Source organism: Schistocerca nitens, chromosome 4, assembly GCF_023898315.1.
Source record: "Schistocerca nitens isolate TAMUIC-IGC-003100 chromosome 4, iqSchNite1.1, whole genome shotgun sequence".
NCBI lineage: Eukaryota > Metazoa > Arthropoda > Insecta > Orthoptera > Acrididae > Schistocerca > Schistocerca nitens.
The window spans coordinates 485687497-485706716 of NC_064617.1; the positions used below are offsets into that span (position 1 = coordinate 485687497).

Sequence of the window (19220 nt, forward strand, 5' to 3'; positions counted from 1 at the left end):
GAACCGGTGTATCCACTGCGGCAAGGCCGTTGCCCCTTTGTACCGTAGACTTCGATATCCCCAGATCCGCTGCAGCTCTTCTTTGTCCGAAATAAGATGATAAATTAATGGGCGATATCTACGACTAACGACTTTCATAATATTAACGACATTATTATTATTATTGTTGTTCTTATAGGTACAAATAATACTGCAAAGTAAATGCAATAACAAGATAACACTTTCGTTTATAGTACAGTGTACGTACGCGTTATTTTCATTTAAGCCATCCTTGCAGTGCGTGAGATGTGCTCCAAAACACTCGATAACGTTCCAGGCAACATGGGGTTCGTCGCGAAGTGGTGTTTCCACGACAAGTTGTACCTGGAAAGCTCCCTCGATTCTTAAACGCATCTCTGTACGTCTAAAAACATCTTCAGTAGGTAGACGTCGCGTTGGAAAATGTGAATACAGCCTTCGGGACTCAGCTGCATGCGGTGCGTCTCCTCATAGATCAGGACCATATCGGCGTAGTCTTCGCGGGAGTACATTGCAGTTATTACCTTTTTGACTGTAAGACCTAACTATAAACAGACGGCTATGCGACCTTATCAGAGCGAAATCAGGAGGAAAACGCAAGCAGATGGCGGCAAAGCTCGCTGGAGGTTAGCTTGCACGTGCATTTCCCCTTTGGACAGCAGTGACGAGGCAACCCTTGTTGCACTAAAGTATGCGGGAAACATACAACCACAAAGGACGGCTTGCGTGGGCCACCTGGCGTGTAGCAGCACTCTCTATCGATCATTTCAGTGCTGTTCGGTTTGTACAATGATGTTCGTACTAAACTGCTTGCATTGCTAAGTGTTGCCACTGACTCTGATTTCGGATTTCGACTTGACCGTGGTTTCGAACTGACAATGTAACTGAAAATGATTCGCAGTCGAGCTCTTTTTCATGCAAATGACCCATCTGAGCAATAAAACCATGATCACTCGGAGCAACGAAACTTAGCGACATGGTTGCAGAGGAAGTGCAGTCGTGGACGAGGCAGAGTTTGAGAAGCAAACAGCAGGTGCCGTAGTGAAACGGGGAGCTGTTAAGGACGGTGTCACGACTAGAGCCCAGGGTCGCGGATATGCACGACCGGCGGTCTCTGCCCCGGCGTAACGGTGCTGCCAAGGCTGTAGCGCCTGACAAAGAACTGTTCCGCTTATCTCCGCACGCGTCAGGTTCCTTATCGGCCAAACAGCTGGTGCGCCGACAGCTTTACCTTGCGCAACAACGGGCGCAGAGCTGCACGTTCGCAGTTTGAATAAACGCAAATCCTTATTTTCAACAGGATGTTCGCAGCCCAAATTTAACGTTGCCAGCCTCGAGCGATACTGCTGTAGTTACTTACGCCGTCTCAGAGCGGCCCCTCAAGTAACTAACACTGTGCACCTATTCGCCACAAGTTCCACGTTTTGGTGATAAGCTAGTGTTGTTAATTGTGGCCGACCTCTACGACGTAGTTCCTCAACGTTTTGGCCTCACAATAGCACTTGAACGTGGTGTACGCCATTTCGACGGACATTTTCTGTATCTGACAACCCTTCTAGTCGTGACGTGATAATACGCGCAATGTCTCACATTTCGAGAAATGCTGATAGACTAGACAGCGGAAAAACCGTATATTCTCATTTACGAACACACAGAGCTCTCTAGTCAACTGCTGTGAGAATGCAGATTTACTTTTACCTCCAAATGAAAATACACTCCTGGAAATGGAAAAAAGAACACATTGACATCGGTGTGTCAGACCCACCATACTTGCTCCGGACACTGCGAAAGGGCTGTACAAGCAATGATCACACGCACGGCACAGCGGACACACCAGGAACCGCGGTGTTGGCCGTCGAATAGCGCTAGCTGCGCAGCATTTGTGCACCGCCGCCGTCAGTGTCAGCCAGTTTGCCGTGGCATACGGAGCTCCATCGCAGTCTTTAACACTGGTAGCATGCCGCGACAGCGTGGACGTGAACCGTATGTGCAGTTGACGGACTTTGAGCGAGGGCGTATAGTGGGCATGCGGGAGGCCGGGTGGACGTACCGCCGAATTGCTCAACACGTGGGGCGTGAGGTCTCCACAGTACATCGATGTTGTCGCCAGTGGTCGGCGGAAGGTGCACGTGCCCGTCGACCTGGGACCGGACCGCAGCGACGCACGGATGCACGCCAAGACCGTAGGATCCTACGCAGTGCCGTAGGGGACCGCACCGCCACTTCCCAGCAAATTAGGGACACTGTTGCTCCTGGGGTATCGGCGAGGACCATTCGCAACCGTCTCCATGAAGCTGGGCTACGGTCCCGCACACCCTTAGGCCGTCTTCCGCTCACGCCCCAACATCGTGCAGCCCGCCTCCAGTGGTGTCGCGACAGGCGTGAATGGAGGGACGAATGGAGACGTGTCGTCTTCAGCGATGAGAGTCGCTTCTGCCTTGGTGCCAATGATGGTCGTATGCGTGTTTGGCGCCGTGCAGGTGAGCGCCACAATCAGGACTGCATACGACCGAGGCACACAGGGCCAACACCTGGCATCATGGTGTGGGGAGCGATCTCCTACACTGGCCGTACACCACTGGTGATCGTCGAGGGGACACTGAATAGTGCACGGTACATCCAAACCGTCATCGAACCCATCGTTCTACCATTCCTAGACCGGCAAGGGAACTTGCTGTTCCAACAGGACAATGCACGTCCGCATGTATCCCGTGCCACCCAACGTGCTCTAGAAGGTGTAAGTCAACTACCCTGGCCAGCAAGATCTCCGGATCTGTCCCCATTGAGCATGTTTGGGACTGGATGAAGCGTCGTCTCACGCGGTCTGCACGTCCAGCACGAACGCTGGTCCAACTGAGGCGCCAGGTGGAAATGGCATGGCAAGCCGTTCGACAGGACTACATCCAGCATCTCTACGATCGTCTCCATGGGAGAATAGCAGCCTGCATTGCTGCGAAAGGTGGATATACACTGTACTAGTGCAGACATTGTGCATGCTCTGTTGCCTGTGTCTATGTGCCTGTGGTTCTGTCAGTGTGATCATGTGATGTATCTGACCCCAGGAATGTGTCAATAAAGTTTCCCCTTCCTGGGACAATGAATTCACGGTGTTCTTATTTCAATTTCCAGGAGTGTATAACGCAACCATCAGAAAAGCAAAACAGTCGAATCTCGTTATTTCGTATCTCGATAAATCGAAGAAACACTACGTGTTTTGGTACACTCGATGGATCGAAGCGAATGTCGCGACAGACCGCCGCGCAAACGTACTGTAAGTCAGCAGATATGTAACACTCGATTCGATTTCTTTCGTGAACTGTTGAGATATTTATTTCGTCACTCTACTATTCGCCATACTCCTGCGTTTTCTCAGCGATGCATAGCTTTCTACAGTACACACCTCAGTTGTAGAATTGACTTCAAAGAAGTACAAGTGTTTGGTTGTTGCAGGAAACAAGTAGCTTTAAACGCTGTGGACTGTTGAGTGAAAAAAAAGAGCATGAAACGAAAACCTTCGACAGTCCGTCATCCACGCAACCGACAATAATGAAGCAGAAAGATGGGATTGTTGAAAACTTATAATAAGGAGCCGCGCGGTATTAGCCGAGCGGTCTCTGGCGCTGCAGTCATGGACTGTGCGGCTGGACCGGGCGGAGGTTCGAGTCCTGCCTCGGGCATGGGTGTGTGTGTTTGTCCTTAAGATAATTTAAGTTAAGTAGTGTGTAATAGAGTTGGGCAACATGATTCTTTTTCCCAATTCGATTCCTACGATTCAATCTCACATTGCGAATCGATTCCTACGATTCGTTCACGATTCATCTAGTCTGCGATGGCACGATTCTTACGGAATGCAAAAAGTTCTACATCTTACTCATAGATGACAGGACATGTCTGAAATTGTCGATGGGGTTAGAATCGAACTGTGTCATAAGATAAGCCAGAAGTGGTTTATTTATGAGTAAACATGCACATGACGTTACAAGTGTGATTCTCGATTTATACGTGTAATGCCTTAATTGATGAAAGGTCACGTTTCATTTGATTGCATCTATTGTTTTATTTCAGTATGACAGGAAAGAGGAGTCGATTTGTGCGAAAGGTGGTGCAAAATTACGTGGTATGCCAGTTTGGTTGTGTGGCTTGAACGTATCTAACTACAGATGTCTGTTTTGTAGTAACAAAATCTAGCAGTGAGGCAGACGTGGTTTGGCTCATATCATCCTGTTTTTCTGTGCTAAGATGTCTTTCCAAGTCCACATCATCCTTGTAATTCATAACGCAGCTGATAGCCCCCCCACACAGCAAATTTAGCTTAACTTTCATTTCTTCTAAATACAAAGCATAGGTATTTTGCTTTTAATGTGTCTGAGAACTTGCCACTGTCACTACTGTTTACGTGAGAAGACGACATACTTCTAAACAGTAGGATTCAATCGTATACAGCGACATTACTTTACTAAAATTTAATATGAATCTGAACACGATAACATTCGAAAACTCGAACTTGAAATTGCTAATTAAAAAGCTTTTGTTTAAAGATAAACTTAAAAATCAAAATCCGTATCTAAATATAAAATTTTATCCGAACTTTTAAAGCCGTTCCCAAGAAACACGAAATTCGCGTTTTTATTTAAAAAATTCTTTTGTGTAAAATCGCGTGCTGTAAGGAAAGACACATAAAGACAGATAATCATAAAAACCAAAACCTTAACTACATTCAATACGTACTAACAAAGTTTTACGAAATGGCGTTATAAAAACATGTGAAATAGCGTTTTTATAATATAAAATTGCGTTTTTACGAATGCAACTATGTAGGTGAACTTAAAAAGCAAAAACCAGTCTAAATACAAAATTTCATGCAAATCGTTAGGGCCGTTTTCGAGATACGCGAAATATAATACATAATCGTGTGTATAGAAGGTGTGTGTGTTTTGCATTGCATCTGCAACAAATAAGAGGTACGTATTTATTCATCATACTTGGATTTCTTGATTTTAATCGTCTGTCTTGGGAGCTGTGTACTCGCTGTATATCGTTTCTGTCATCACTAGTTCGTGTATTACTCGCGCAAACTAAGCTGACGCCGGCGAGGTGGCTGATGGTAGCGATAGTAAATGGGAAATGCCTTTACGCTCGTTCCCGTCAGCCACCGCCAACTGTCAGCTTGGTTTTCACGAGTAATATTACGGCCCAAGTGTCCGCTTGGTTTTCACGAGTAATATTACGGCTCACGAACTGCCTTTGTTCGTTCCGAGCTTCCTTTGTTCACACGCATGCTCCACTTGACTGCCATCTGGCGGTCATAATCATTCGGCACGACTCGGCATGATTCAGAAGTTGCCTTCGAAAAATAGCGTACTAAGAATCGATGAATCGTTGGAACTTGGAATCGTCACGACTCGGAAACACGCAATCGTTCTTACGATTCCTTTGAACGACGATTCGTCCGTATCACGATTCGATTCTTACGATTCTTTATTTAGAGTCGTTCAAATGAACGACTCATTCACGAATCGCCACAACTCTAGTGTGTAAGCTTAGGGACCGATGACCTTAGCAGTTAAGTCCCATAAGATATCACACACATTTGAACATATAATAAGGACACAGGATATGAGTTCCCGCGTCTTGAAGAATGCTTACTGAAATGGCTTCATCAATGCAGAGAACGAAGCATACGGTTCAGAGATTATATGTTTAAAAACAGGCTACGTCATTCACTGTTAGACATTGACAGGTTTGGCGCTAGGGAAATAAGTATGTGCATTTCGTTTGAAATGTTAACAATGAATGCACAATAATTAAGTAGGCACAAAATCAAATTTCTTTTCATTTGAGTTCGACTTATTACTTTCTGATTCCTTTGGTAAAGAAATACGCATGACATTGGAACTACAGTGTCAGTTTTTAACCTATACTCTTATTTCGACTTTTTCCTACCGAGATCAGTCAGTCTTTCATTAAATCGAACTTTCAATTATTGGAACTATTTGTTAAGTCTCTTGAACATCGAATTATCGAGAGTTAACTGTCCTTGCAGGAACATGGCTGTAGAGAATTTAACTCTTCTCTTACTGAACAAAACTGGACTTTTTCGTTCAAATAACGTACATGTCGCTTACACTGGCAGTGTTAACATCTAATGTCGTCTATACAGAGCACGTATGAATTGCGCTAACACTTTATATGATTTATTGTAATGATTGCAGAGCACACATATTTCACTGTTTCTGCTATCGTTCACGTTATCTTTCCCTTGATTCTCTTCACATTTATCGTATCTGTTTTTTTTTTTTTTATTGGTCACTCGTGTGTTTTATGACTGTAGCCAGCTGATGTGTATGGTACATACCACTGCTGAACATGGTCGTATTTGGTATTTTAGTCATTTACGGGCAGTATGTATCTTTGATCCATTTGATGTACTGCTTTTCTTACAGTGATGATAGTTAGCGGCAGCCAGGCGAAGCTCGTTCAAGGTCACCCGCCTTTTGTAGCTGCAGGCGGCTAAGTGAAGACAGCCATGCGTGAACACCCACCCACCTCCCCAGGGGTCGTAACCCCTGCAACCCATAGAAGATAAAGATGCTTCAGTAGCTGAATTAGTGTTTTAGTTTAAAAAAAAAAATCTCACGAGATAGAACGAACTGATCAGAATTTAATGAAAAATTGATCTAAAATAAATTGAGAGAAACTACTGACAGCGAACAGAATACAGACATAGATTCACAGAAGAGATCACAGAGTACCCAGAGAACCCCAGAGAGCATCCCAGAGTAACACACCGACCTACAACACTAAGAATAATCGCTTCTCGGCTTTTGGCAAGATCAATGTGTAGTTGTGATTTAGAATTGAAAATATAATTTAATTAAGATTGAAACATAATAAAGCTGAATGTGTACATCTGATGGCTAAAAGAACGCTTTTCGTCAAATACTTAAGAGCTGTAGGAAGTTACTTATATAAAATAGCAATCACGTAAATAAGGAGATGAAGCTGTCCTCAGTCCGAAGGTTGTCATGCTCGACTAGGCATAGTCCTTGCCTTCCTCCGACTTCAAACTGACTTACAATTTAAAGTGGATTCAGAACCACGTTACAAGCTGGCATGTTTCACGTTAACAATAGTCGCTAAAGATGAAAGGAGTGACAAGTGACCAAAACTTGAACCTCTGGTTTTGCAGTCTCACTGTCACTTTGGTACTAACCAACTACTTTTAATTATGCTTGTACTGTTTCTTCACAGCTCATGTGTGGAGAACGTCTGATGGCATTAAAGCATCTTCACCTGAAATCACACTGTAAAACAGCTTTCAATTGACCGTCAAATGTACGACTTTACATTGGAATTAGACAGAGGCCATTTTCAAAGCCAGGTGTCTGTAATATTCAGGTTATGGGATGTGACCTAAATGGAACAGTGCCTCAATCGCCTGTCTTACAGTTCAGCTTGAGCAATAAACTACTGTACATTGAGTGTTGTATTTGATACGTTGTAAGAAGTTTACTGATAACCTGCTTGCACATCAGCTTATATATTGCTCCTTACATATCGGAAAAATTAAAAGCAAGAGCGTCAAAATTAAAATGCAATGGGAATTCCGATGTTAAACGAAGAAGAGAGGGCGGATAGGTGGGAAGAATACAATGAAAGTCTCTATATGAGGGCGAGAACTTGGTGCATGAGGTGATGGAAGAAGAAATGGGAGTCTATATCGAAGATATAGGAACTGCAATATTAGAATAAGAGTGGAAAAGAGCTGTGGAAGTCTAGCGATGAAGTACGGCAGAAGGCATAGATAACATTGCTTTAGAATTTCTAAAATCATTGGGTAAAGTGGCAACCAAACGACTGTTTATGGTGGTACGTAGATCTATGATACTGGAAACATTCCATTAGACGTTCGGAAAAATATCATCTCCACAATCCCCACTATAAATGCGAAAACCGTAGCATAATCAGCTTAACAACTCATGCATTCAAGTGACCCACGAAAACAGAAAAATGGAACAAAAAACTGAGGACCAATTGAATAATATCAGTTTTTCTTTAGGAAATGTAAATGCTCTACAGAGGCCTTTCTGGCATTGTCCTCGACGATGGACGCAATACTAAAGAACTATCAAAACACATTCACATGGTTTGCAAACCTAGACAAAGCGTTCCATAATGGAAATTAGGGCAAGATGTTTAAAGTTCTCGGAAAAAATAGGTATAAGCTATAAGGAACGATGGGTAATATACAGTAAGTACGGAACAAAGAGAGAACAGTAAGAATGAAAGACCAAGAACGAAGTGCTCGGATTGTAAAGGATGTAAAATAGGGATGCAGTCTCTCGTCCCTACTCTTCAATCCTTATGTCGAAGAAGCAATGACGGAAATAAAAGGAAGGCTCAAGAGCGGCATTAAAATTCAGGGTGAAAGGATATCAATGACGACATTGCTATTCTCAACGAAAGTGACGATGATTTGCAATAATTATTGGATGGAATAAACAGACTAATGAGGACAGAATATGGATTGAGAGTAAACTATGCTAGGCAAAGTAATAAAGAAATATGGTTAGTGATAAACTTAACATCAAAATTGGTGATCAGGAAGTAGATGAAGTGAAGGAGTTTCACTCCCTTGGAAGCAAAATATACGCGACGGACTCAGCACGGAGGGCATAAACTAGAGATGGGCAAAACTGTTCTTTTCAGAGATTGGATCAGAACTGTTCGCTCCCTGAAATGAATTAGCTCTTTTTCATGACTCACCACTCACTTACAATAGAAAAGAAATGGAAGGCACATTGCCCTTTAAACTTGGTTTATTCCAGTACTATACCTGTATTTTGATCTTATTTGATCCTATTTTGAAGTAACACAGATAATGAGTAAGAATTTTGTATTGTTTATTGAAATTTCCACGATATAACAAAGTTTTTGATTATTGATTTATTTTGCACTATCGTGGTTTTTTGGGTGATCGGAAAATGTTGTAACTTGAGATTTACATTAACAATATATTTGGCTATAATGTATTAAAATTTCATTAACCTCATACAAATACATCGCAAGCCATATATTTTTAAAGTGAACGTTTCCTTCTGAAGACGCCTAAAATCGCAAAATCCGTACCAGAATAAGAAAAAAAAATATAAATTTGACTGTAAAACGAAAGTGCTGCATATAGCCTTACGCAGAATAAAACAAGGAAAATATTGGTGTATCACATTTTGCGATACGTTTATCGGTTCGCTCGTAATTAAGGCGTAAATTCGAGTATCCATAATAAAAATCCTATGGTAAGAGGAGTCATCAGGAACCTAATCTAATCAGTTTAAACAAATAAAAATAAAATAAAAACGATTGATGTATCCATAACATAATAATGTAATATACATAGCGGTATTACTACGAAGAACAATATCCAGTAGAGAGGAACTCCGATGCAGAGGCGCTGAGTCGAGCAGGTCGAGCCGCGAGCTGAATTACTGCATGAGTTGAGACCGCAGAGACCAGAGTGACACCTGAGTCGCTTTGCTCAACGCTCTGGCTAGAGTCGAGACGGTGGGGTGAGCGTTGAGCGGGCGAGTTCCGAGGGCGGGGGGAGCTCACCCGCTCCGAGCCAAATCGTCGGTTCCCTTGCGAGCAGGTTTTTGCAAGTAGTTCCTATGTTATCCGCTAGGTGGCTCTCTGTCCTGTTGCTCGCATCAACTGCCCAGAGGGCAGGACGTGCGACTGAAACGATCGCCGACAGAGTGCGATGCGAAGTTAAGCTGCGCCAGACACTGCACACGGCAGACGACGCACAGAGACGGCACGGCATATGTGAAACACAAAATCCAATGGGGCACTGCACAATGCAGGCAGCCAAGGTAGAAGCAGGGCAGAGGCCGGCGCTGGCTGTGTTGTGTGGCGTGCACTGTGCTCTGACCAGCAGAGGCGCTGCTGATATGCTCCGTCTCTCTCTCTCTCTCTCTCTCTCTCTCTCTCTCTCTCTCTCTCACTGCCGTGGGAAACGTTTGGAGCTACCGTTCTTTTTTTCTGAATCACTGATTGTTCACTCCTTTGAAAGATTCAACTCTATGAATTAGTTCAAGAGCGGATCTCCCATCTCTAGCATAAACAGCAGACTAGCACAGGCAAAGAGCGCATTCCTGGCCGAAAATTTTCTATTAGCATCAAACATCGAACTCAATTTGAGGAAGAATTTTCGAGAAAGTGAGCGTAGCATTGTATGGAACTGAATCACCAACTGTGAGAAATCTGAAAAAGAAATGAATTGAAGCGTTTGAAATTTGGTACCCTGGAAGGACACTGAAAATTGGGTGGACTGATAAGATAAACAGGAAGGGCTTTCGCGTTATCGGCGAAGAAAGGCACATACGGGGAACACTGACAAGAAGAAGGGACTGGACACACGGAATAACTTCCATGCTACTGCAGGGAGCTGTTGAGAGTAAAAACTGTAGGGAGAGAGCGATTGGAATGTATCCAACAAAAAATTGAGAACTTAGGATGCAAGTCCCATTCTGAGAAGAAGAGATTAGCATATGAGAGTAATGACTGGCGGATTGCATAAGGCCAGTTAGACAAAAAAAAAGTGTTATATGGAAACGCGCAATAATAAGGATTAATAAATGTATCTGATTTAGATTATTCTGTATACAAGTGAATGGCTGAGACCTGTAAACATTGTACTAATATAGCAGCAGCACGTTTTAGGTGGATTTAGAAATGCTTTAGCAGAGTTTGTATACAGGGTCTCAGACCTAACAAGATGATTATAGAGCCATACAAATAGACCAACATAGCTACACAATTCTTATTACAGGATTCTAGCGGCTGTAGAGGGGACTTAGTAAATAAAGTTTTGATATGGAAACCATGTACGGAAATGTACAGTTTGGATATAAAATAAGTTTGAGGTTCGGATCACTTTCAAATCTTCGGACATGGGAAATTTTATCTTCCCAAGTCACCTCTACAGCCCCAAGGAGCCTGTAACAGTAATTGTGCAACACCACATATAGTTTTCTTAGCACATACCACAAATGTTGGCTAATAACATCGTATTTCCAGAATCAATTTCACTCTGCAGCGAAGTGTGAGCTCATATGAAACTTCCCGGCAGATTAAACCTTTGTGCCGGACCGAAGAGTACTTGTCCGTGGAAGGCAAAGGTCCAGAGTACGAGTCTCGGTCCAGCAATCAGTTTTAATCTGCCAGGAAGTTTCATTCATTTTACTATTGGCACACAGTGTGATAATTGTATGAATGTTACAAGCAAACAAATTGAGACGTGTACTAAGAAACCAGAATATATAAAATTCTGCTGTTGAAGGGATATGTTGGCCTGAAGTATTCCGACAAAAAGTAAGTAAAATCTGCAGCATATTGGGCAACTTGCGTCAGTATATACAGGGTGTTTCAAAAATGACCGGTATATTTGAAACGGCAATAAAAACTAAACGAGCAGCGATAGAAATACACCGTTTGTTGCAATATGCTTGGGACAACAGTACATTTTCAGGCGGACAAACTTTCGAAATTACAGTAGTTACAATTTTCAACAACAGATGGCGCTGCAAGTGATGTGAAAGGTATAGAAGACAACGCAGTCTGTGGGTGCGCCATTCTGTACGTCGTCTTTCTGCTGTAAGCGTGTGCTGTTCACAACGTGCAAGTGTGCTGTAGACAACATGGTTTATTCCTTAGAACAGAGGATTTTTCTGGTGTTGGGATTCCACCGCCTAGAACACAGTGTTGTTGCAACACGACGAAGTTTTCAACGGAGGTTTAATGTAACCAAAGGACCGAAAAGCGATAAAATAAAGGATCTGTTTGAAAAATTTCAATGGACTGGGAACGTGACGGATGAACGTGCTGGAAAGGTAGGGCGACCGCGTACGGCAACCACAGAGGGCAACGCGCAGCTAGTGCAGCAGGTGATCCAACAGCGGCCTCGGGTTTCCGTTCGCCGTGTTGCAGCTGCGGTCCAAATGACGCCAACGTCCACGTATCGTCTCATGCGCCAGAATTTACACCTCTATCCATACAAAATTCAAACGCGGCAACCCCTCAGCGCCGCTACCATTGCTGCACGAGAGACATTCGCTAACGGTATAGTGCACAGGATTGATGACGACGATATGCATGTGGGCAGCATTTGGTTTACTGACGCAGCTTATTTTTACCTGGACGGCTTCGTCAATAAACAGAACTGGCGCATATGGGGAACCGAAAAGCCCCATGTTGCAGTCCCATCGTCCCTGCATCCTCAAAAAGTACTGGTCTGGGCCGCCATTTCTTCCAAAGGAATCATTGGCCCATTTTTCAGATCCGAAACGATTACTGCATCACGCTATCTGGACATTCTTCGTGAATTTGTGGCGGTACAAACTGCCTTAGACGACACTGCGAACACCTCGTGGTTTATGCAAGATGGTGCCCGGCCACATCGCACGGCCAACGTCTTTAATTTCCTGAATGAATATTTCGATGATCGTGTGATTGCTTTGGGCTATCCGAAACATACAGGAGGCGGCGTGGATTGGCCTCCCTATTCGCCAGACATGAACCCCTGTGACTTCTTTCTGTGGGGACACTTGAAAGACCAGGTGTACCGCCAGAATCCAGGAACAATTGAACAGCTGAAGCAGTACATCTCATCTGCATGTGAAGCCATTCCGCCAGACACGTTGTCAAAGGTTTCGGGTAATTTCATTCAGAGACTACGCCATATTATTGCTACGCATGGTGGATATGTGGAAAATATCGTACTATAGAGTTTCCCAGACCGCAGCGCCATCTGTTGTTGAAAATTGTAACTACTGTAATTTCGAAAGTTTGTCTGCCTGAAAATGTACTGTTGTCCTAAGCATATTGCAACAAACAGTGTATTTCTATCGCTGCTCGTTTAGTTTTTATTGCCGTTTCAAATATACCGGTCATTTTTGAAACACCCTGTACATAACAATATGATACATTTTGAGTTACATTAGATTACATTAATACTTGTACCATAGATCATGAATACAACATTTCTTAATGATGTGGAACGTGTCAGTATAACATAAGTTTTCTTTACACAAAATAATTAATTTTTTACAGTTACTACTTCACATCTAAAAATTCATCTATTGAATAGAATGAGTTGTCATTCAAAAACTCTTTTAATTTCTTTTTAAATGACAGTTGGCTGTCTGTCAGACTTTTAACGCTATTTAGCAAATGGCAAAGATTTTTGTGGCAGCATAATTCACCCTTTTGTGTGCCAAAGTCAGATTTAACCCAGAATAGTGAATATTATCCTTTCTTATTGTGTTGTAGCTATGCACTTCGCTATTATTTTTGAATTGGGATGGATTATTAATAACAAATTTCATAAGTTAATATATGTATTGCGATGGTACTGTGAATATCCCGAGTTCCTTAAATAAATGTCTGCAAGGTTATCTTAAGTGGGCTCCAGCTATTATTCTCATTACACTCTTTTGTGCAATGAATATGTTTTCTCATAATGACGAATTGCCCCAAAATATGATCCCATATGATAGCAGTGAATGAAAATAGGCATAGTAGGCTAATTTACTGATACGTTTGTCACCAAAATTTGCAAAAGCCCTAATATCAAAAGTAGCTGAACCTAACCGTTCCAACAGATCATCGATGTATTTCTTCCAATTCAATTTCTCATCAGTGCACACACCCAGAAATTTTTAATATTCTGCCTTAGCAAAAGACTTCTGTCCAAAGTCTATTTTTATCAATGGCGTTATGTCATATCCTGTACAGAATTGTATATACTGTGCTTCCTCAAAATAGAGTGAGAGTCCATTTGCAGAGAACCACTTAATAATTTTCTGGAAGACATTATTTACAATTTTCTCAGCTGACTCTTGCTTGTTGGGAGTGATTACCATGCCTGTATCATCAGCAAAAAGAACTAGTTTTGCATCTTCATGAATAGAGAGTGGTAAGTCGTTAATATATATTAAGAACAATAAGGGACCCAAGACTGAACCCTGTGGGACACCATTCTTGATACCTCCCCAGCTAGGTAACGCTGCTGATTTTTGTAGAATATCTGTACTGTTAATTTCAACCTTCTGCATTCTCCCAGATAAACATGAATTAAACCGTTTGTGCACTGTCCCACTCATACCACGATACTTAAACTTATCTAAAAGAGTTCCATACAGTCAAAGCCTTTAGAGATCACAAAATCACGCAATGGGTGATGTTCGGTTACTCAGAGCATTAATATTTGATCAGTGAAAGCGTACACAGCATTTCCTGTTGAAAAGCCTTTCTGGAAACAAAACTGACATTTTGTCAGTACTTCATTTTTACAAATATGTGATAAAAATGAAACACCGACAAAATGTCAACACTGTCAATATATGAAAGATTCAGAGCACCACACATACAGGACATACAAATAAGTAAACACATGAACGTTTGGACTAGGGCTAGGTTAGGTGCAGGTGGGTAGTAATGCAAAAGAGTCAGAATGGGCACGTACCAGAGGCGCCCCTGCTGATGCTCTGCGCGATGGCCAGCGTGTCTGTAGGCTGCGACTCCTCCGTCACCATGTTCTCCTTGTCCTCTTCGTCCATCCTGAAACAACAGGCAGGCGTTCAGGACAGGCGCGCGTGCACACACAAAAATGGTCACTTTGTTAACAACTCCAAGTCTGGCGGGGTGGGCGTTTATATTTCATATATATAAAAATTTTCAAATTTCTCAGTCACTTTTGGAAACTAAGAATCAGAAATAGAAGGAATTCTAGAAAATTACAACGATACTTTTCAGTTTCTTGCAAGAATGGGTTTACAGAAAACATTCCAGCCCGGAAAAGGCACAGATTCACAGGCTGTCGACTATAAATCTTGCAGGGTTCGTTAGTCCACATGTAAAACTTGCAAACCACACGATGTTAGTAAGGCAAGACGGACGAGGAAACACACTCCAATGAGAGAGAGAGAGAGAGAGAGAGAGGGGGGGGGGAGAAAATAATAATATTTTTTCCCGAAAATAGGCAGAAGTGACTGAAAGAAACAACACTGCCCCCATTTACATACTCACGTATCCACAGTCTGCTGATCAGAGTTCTGACCTGAGTGTTAAGTGACAGACTGAGGATGGTGAGTGCACACATCTATAATGTTCTGTGTAAATTTTAATTTTGTCGAAGGTGACAGTGCTGATAAATCAGTTGCATGGCGTAAGTACTTCTCAAATTTTGGGACGAATGTTCTCAAATGGCGTATCTCTCTGAATTGCAATTCGTAGTTATGCTAAAGTGCTACACACTGAACCCGCCTAGACAGCTGCCCACGTTAGCAAGCCACTTTCAGCAGGTGCGAAGGCCCCGAATAGAATCCGTCTGGCTTGTGTGTCGGCCAGCCTGATTGTGGTTTGTAGGCAATTTTCCACTTTCGAAGGAGCAAATACCAGGCTTGTACCTCACTCTGTCGCATGAATTACAGTAAATGGAGACAGATTTTCCATCCCGGCTTAATGTTGTGGCGACAGAAAGGGCATACAACCACCTCTTAAATTAACCACGCCAAATCCAATAGAAACCATGCAGACACCGTGTAGATGCGGGACTAAGGTACACGAGAAAGAAAAAGAAGTACTACTTAACACAAGTGTGAATAAATTATTATTATTATTTCTTTCTTTTCTCAGACGTTATGTCTGGTCAAAAATGGAAAGTGACGCGGACCTTGATCAAGCGTGACTTCCTTTTAACCGTACGGTATATGTTATATTGCATTTAGGAACTTTCGGGTAATTGAAACATGTATCAATAATTACAGATTTCTGTAGTTGTATATATAAGTTTGGATGTAGCTGTATTGCATTGATGTACTGGTGGATATTGTGTGGTATGAATCCTGTAGGTGATAGTATAATTGGTATAATGTCAACTTTATCCTGATGCCACATGTCCTTGACTTCCTCAGCCAGTTGGATGTATTTTTCAATCTTTTCTCCTGTTTTCTTTTGTATATTTGTTGTATTGGGTATGGATATTTCGATTAGTTGTGTTAATTTCTTCTTTTTATTGGTGAGTATGATGTCAGGTTTGTTATGTGGTGTTGTTTTATCTGTTATAATGGTTCTGTTCCACTATAATTTGTATTCATCATTCTCCAGTACATTTTGTAGTGCATACTTGTATGTGGGAACGAGTTGTTTTATAAGTTTATGTTGTAAGGCAAGCTATTGATGTATTATTTTTGCTACATTGTCATGTCTTCTGGGGTATTCTGTATTTGCTAGTATTGTACATCCGTGTGTGATGTGATCTACTGTTTCTATTTGTTGTTTGCAAAGTCTGCATTTATCTGTTGTGGTATTGGGATCTTTAATAATATGCTTGCTGTAATATCTGGTGTTTATTGTTTGATCCTGTATTGCAATCATGAATCCTTCCGTCTCACTGTATATATTGCCTTTTCTTAGCCATGTGTTGGATGCGTCTTGATCAATGTGTGGCTGTGTTAGGTGATACGGGTGCTTGCCATGTAGTGCCTTCCCCTTCCAATTTACTTTCTTCGTATCTGTTGATGTTATGTGATCGAAAGGGTTGTAGAAGTGGTTATGAAATTGCAGTGGTGTAGCCGATGTATTTATATAAGTGATTGCTTTGTGTATTTTGCTAGTTTCTGCTCGTTCTAGAAAGAATTTTCTTAAATTGTCTACCTGCCCATAACGTAGGTTTTTTATATCGATAAATCCCCTTCCTCCTTCCTTTCTGCTTAATGTGAATCTTTCTGTTGCTGAATGTATGTGATGTATTCTATATTTGTGGCATTGTGAACGTGTAAGTGTATTGAGTGCTTCTAGGTCTGTGTTACTCCATTTCACTACTCCAAATGAGTAGGTCAATATTGGTATACCATACGTATTTATAGCTTTTGTCTTGTTTCTTGCTGTCAATTCTGTTTTCAGTATTTTTGTTAGTCTTTGTCTATATTTTTCTTTTAGTTCTTCTTTAATATTTGAATTATCTATTCCTGTTTTTTGTTTGTATCCTAGATATTTATAGGCATCTGTTTTTTCCATCGCTTCTATGCAGTCACTGTGGTTATCCAATATGTAATCTTCTTGTTTAGTGTGTTTTCCCTTAACTATGCTATTTTTCTTGCATTTGTCTGTTCCAAAAGCCATATTTATATCATTGCTGAATACTTCTGTTATCTTTAGTAATTGGTTGAGTTGTTGATTTGTTGCTGCCAGTAGTTTTAGATCATCCATGTATAGCAAATGTGTGATTTTGTGTGGGTATGTTCCAGTAATATTGTATCCATAATTTGTATTATTTAGCATGTTGGATAGTGGGTTCAGAGCAAGGCAGAACCAGAAAGGACTTAATGAGTCTCCTTGGTATATTCCACACTTAATCTGTATTGGCTATGATGTGATATTATTTGAATTTGTTTGGATATTAAGTGTGGTTTTCCAATTTTTCATTACTATGTTTAGGAACTGTATCAATTTAGGATCTACTTTGTATATTTCCAATATTTGTAGTAACCATGAGTGGGGTACGCTATCAAAAGCTTTTTGGTAATCAATGTATGCGTAGTGTAGCGACCTTTGTTTGGTTTTAGTTTGATATGTCACCTCTGCATCTATTATCAGTTGCTCTTTACATCATCGTGCTCCTTTGCAACAGCCTTTTTGTTCTTCATTTATAATTTTGTTCTGTGTTGTATGTGTCATTAATTTCTGTGTAACGACTGAAGTTAATATTTTGTATATTGTTGGTAGGCATGTTATGGGGCGATATTTAGCTGGGTTTGCTGTGTCTGCTTTATCTTTAGGTTTCAGATAAGTTATTCCTTGTGTGAGTGTATCAGGGAATGTGTATGGGTCTGCAATGTAACTGTTAAATAATTTAGTTAGATGTGAATGTGTTGAGGTAAACTTCTTTAGCCAGAAATTTGCTATTTTATCTTTTCCAGGGGCTTTCCAATTGTGAGTAGAATTAATTGCTTGGGTGACTTCATGTTGCAAAATTATCACTTCAGGCATTTGTGGTATCATCTTGTATGTGTCTGTTTCTGCTTGTATCCACCGTGCATGCCTGTTATGTTGTACCGGATTTGACCATATGTCGCTCGAGAAGTGTTCCATGTCTGTTATGTTTGGTGGATTGTCTATTTTAATGTGTGTGTTATCTATTGTCTGGTAAAATTTCTTTTGGTTTGTGTTGAATGTTTGGATTTGTTTCCTTCTATTTTCACTTTTTTTTATCTTCTAAGTTGTTTGGCCAATGCTTGTAATTTCTGCTTCTTTTCATCTAATTGCTCTATCGCTTCTTGTTGTGAGATTTTACCTAACCTTTTTCGTTTTTTTCTGACATTTCATTTCTTATAAATTGTGTTAGCTGTCCGATGTCTTTTCTCAGTTTTTCTATTCTGATCTGTAGCCTGTGTTGCCATGCTGGTTTTGTGGATTTCTTCTGTGTTTTTGTTGGTTCTGATCTCTGCCTAGTGTGTATATTTAGTGTAGTGAGTGCTCCTATATAAACCAGTAGTTTTAACTGTTCCATAGTTGTGTTTTCATTTATTTTGTTGTGTATGATTGTGTTAATTGTTTTTATTGTTGTTTCGACTTGTGGGTTATTTGGCGCTCTATGCAAGAATGGTCTTATGTCTGTATTTGTGTCTTTGTATTCTATACATGTCAGCTGAAATTTTTCTTCTATAGCCAACATGTGTGTCACTTCGTGTTCTATTTGTGCTTGTTCTGGTGGCTGTCTTAAGATTTCGTTTTCCTCTGATTGTTTAATTGATGCGTGTTGTTCTTTGTTTGTTTGCTCTGGGATGTTTGAGTCCATTACTGTATTTTCTTCTTCTTCTGATTGCACATTATTTTGTTCCAGTATTTGTTGTACTTGTTGTTTGATGTTTTCTAATTCTGATTGGGGTATCCTGTTATTTTTATTATTACACGGATTATTATTATTATTATTATTATTATATTAAAAACATTTTATATGTTTGTTATGACGTAAATCCTAGATATCTGAGGCATGTTAAAAGTGGATATGACAGAGGATAACGGAGGGTGGGGAGGGAGGGAGGAAAAAAGAGAATGTGAGATATAGTACCAAACAATGATCGACAAGCGACGCCCCTTTCATTTTGTGATTCGAAATGCACATCGACGAAATAAAAATGCTA

The 19220-nt window shown here is 41.2% G+C and overlaps 1 protein-coding gene across 1 annotated transcript in view; it reads right to left on the bottom strand.

The window, feature by feature from the left end:
* LOC126251632 (F-box only protein 32) overlaps window positions 1-19220 on the bottom strand; it is a 554853-nt gene that overhangs the window by 143750 nt on the left and 391883 nt on the right. Inside the window, exon 3 of the mRNA XM_049952177.1 lies at window positions 14540-14634. Coding sequence (XP_049808134.1) covers window positions 14540-14634 — 95 coding nt within the window. The remainder of the gene's footprint in view (window positions 1-14539; window positions 14635-19220) is intronic.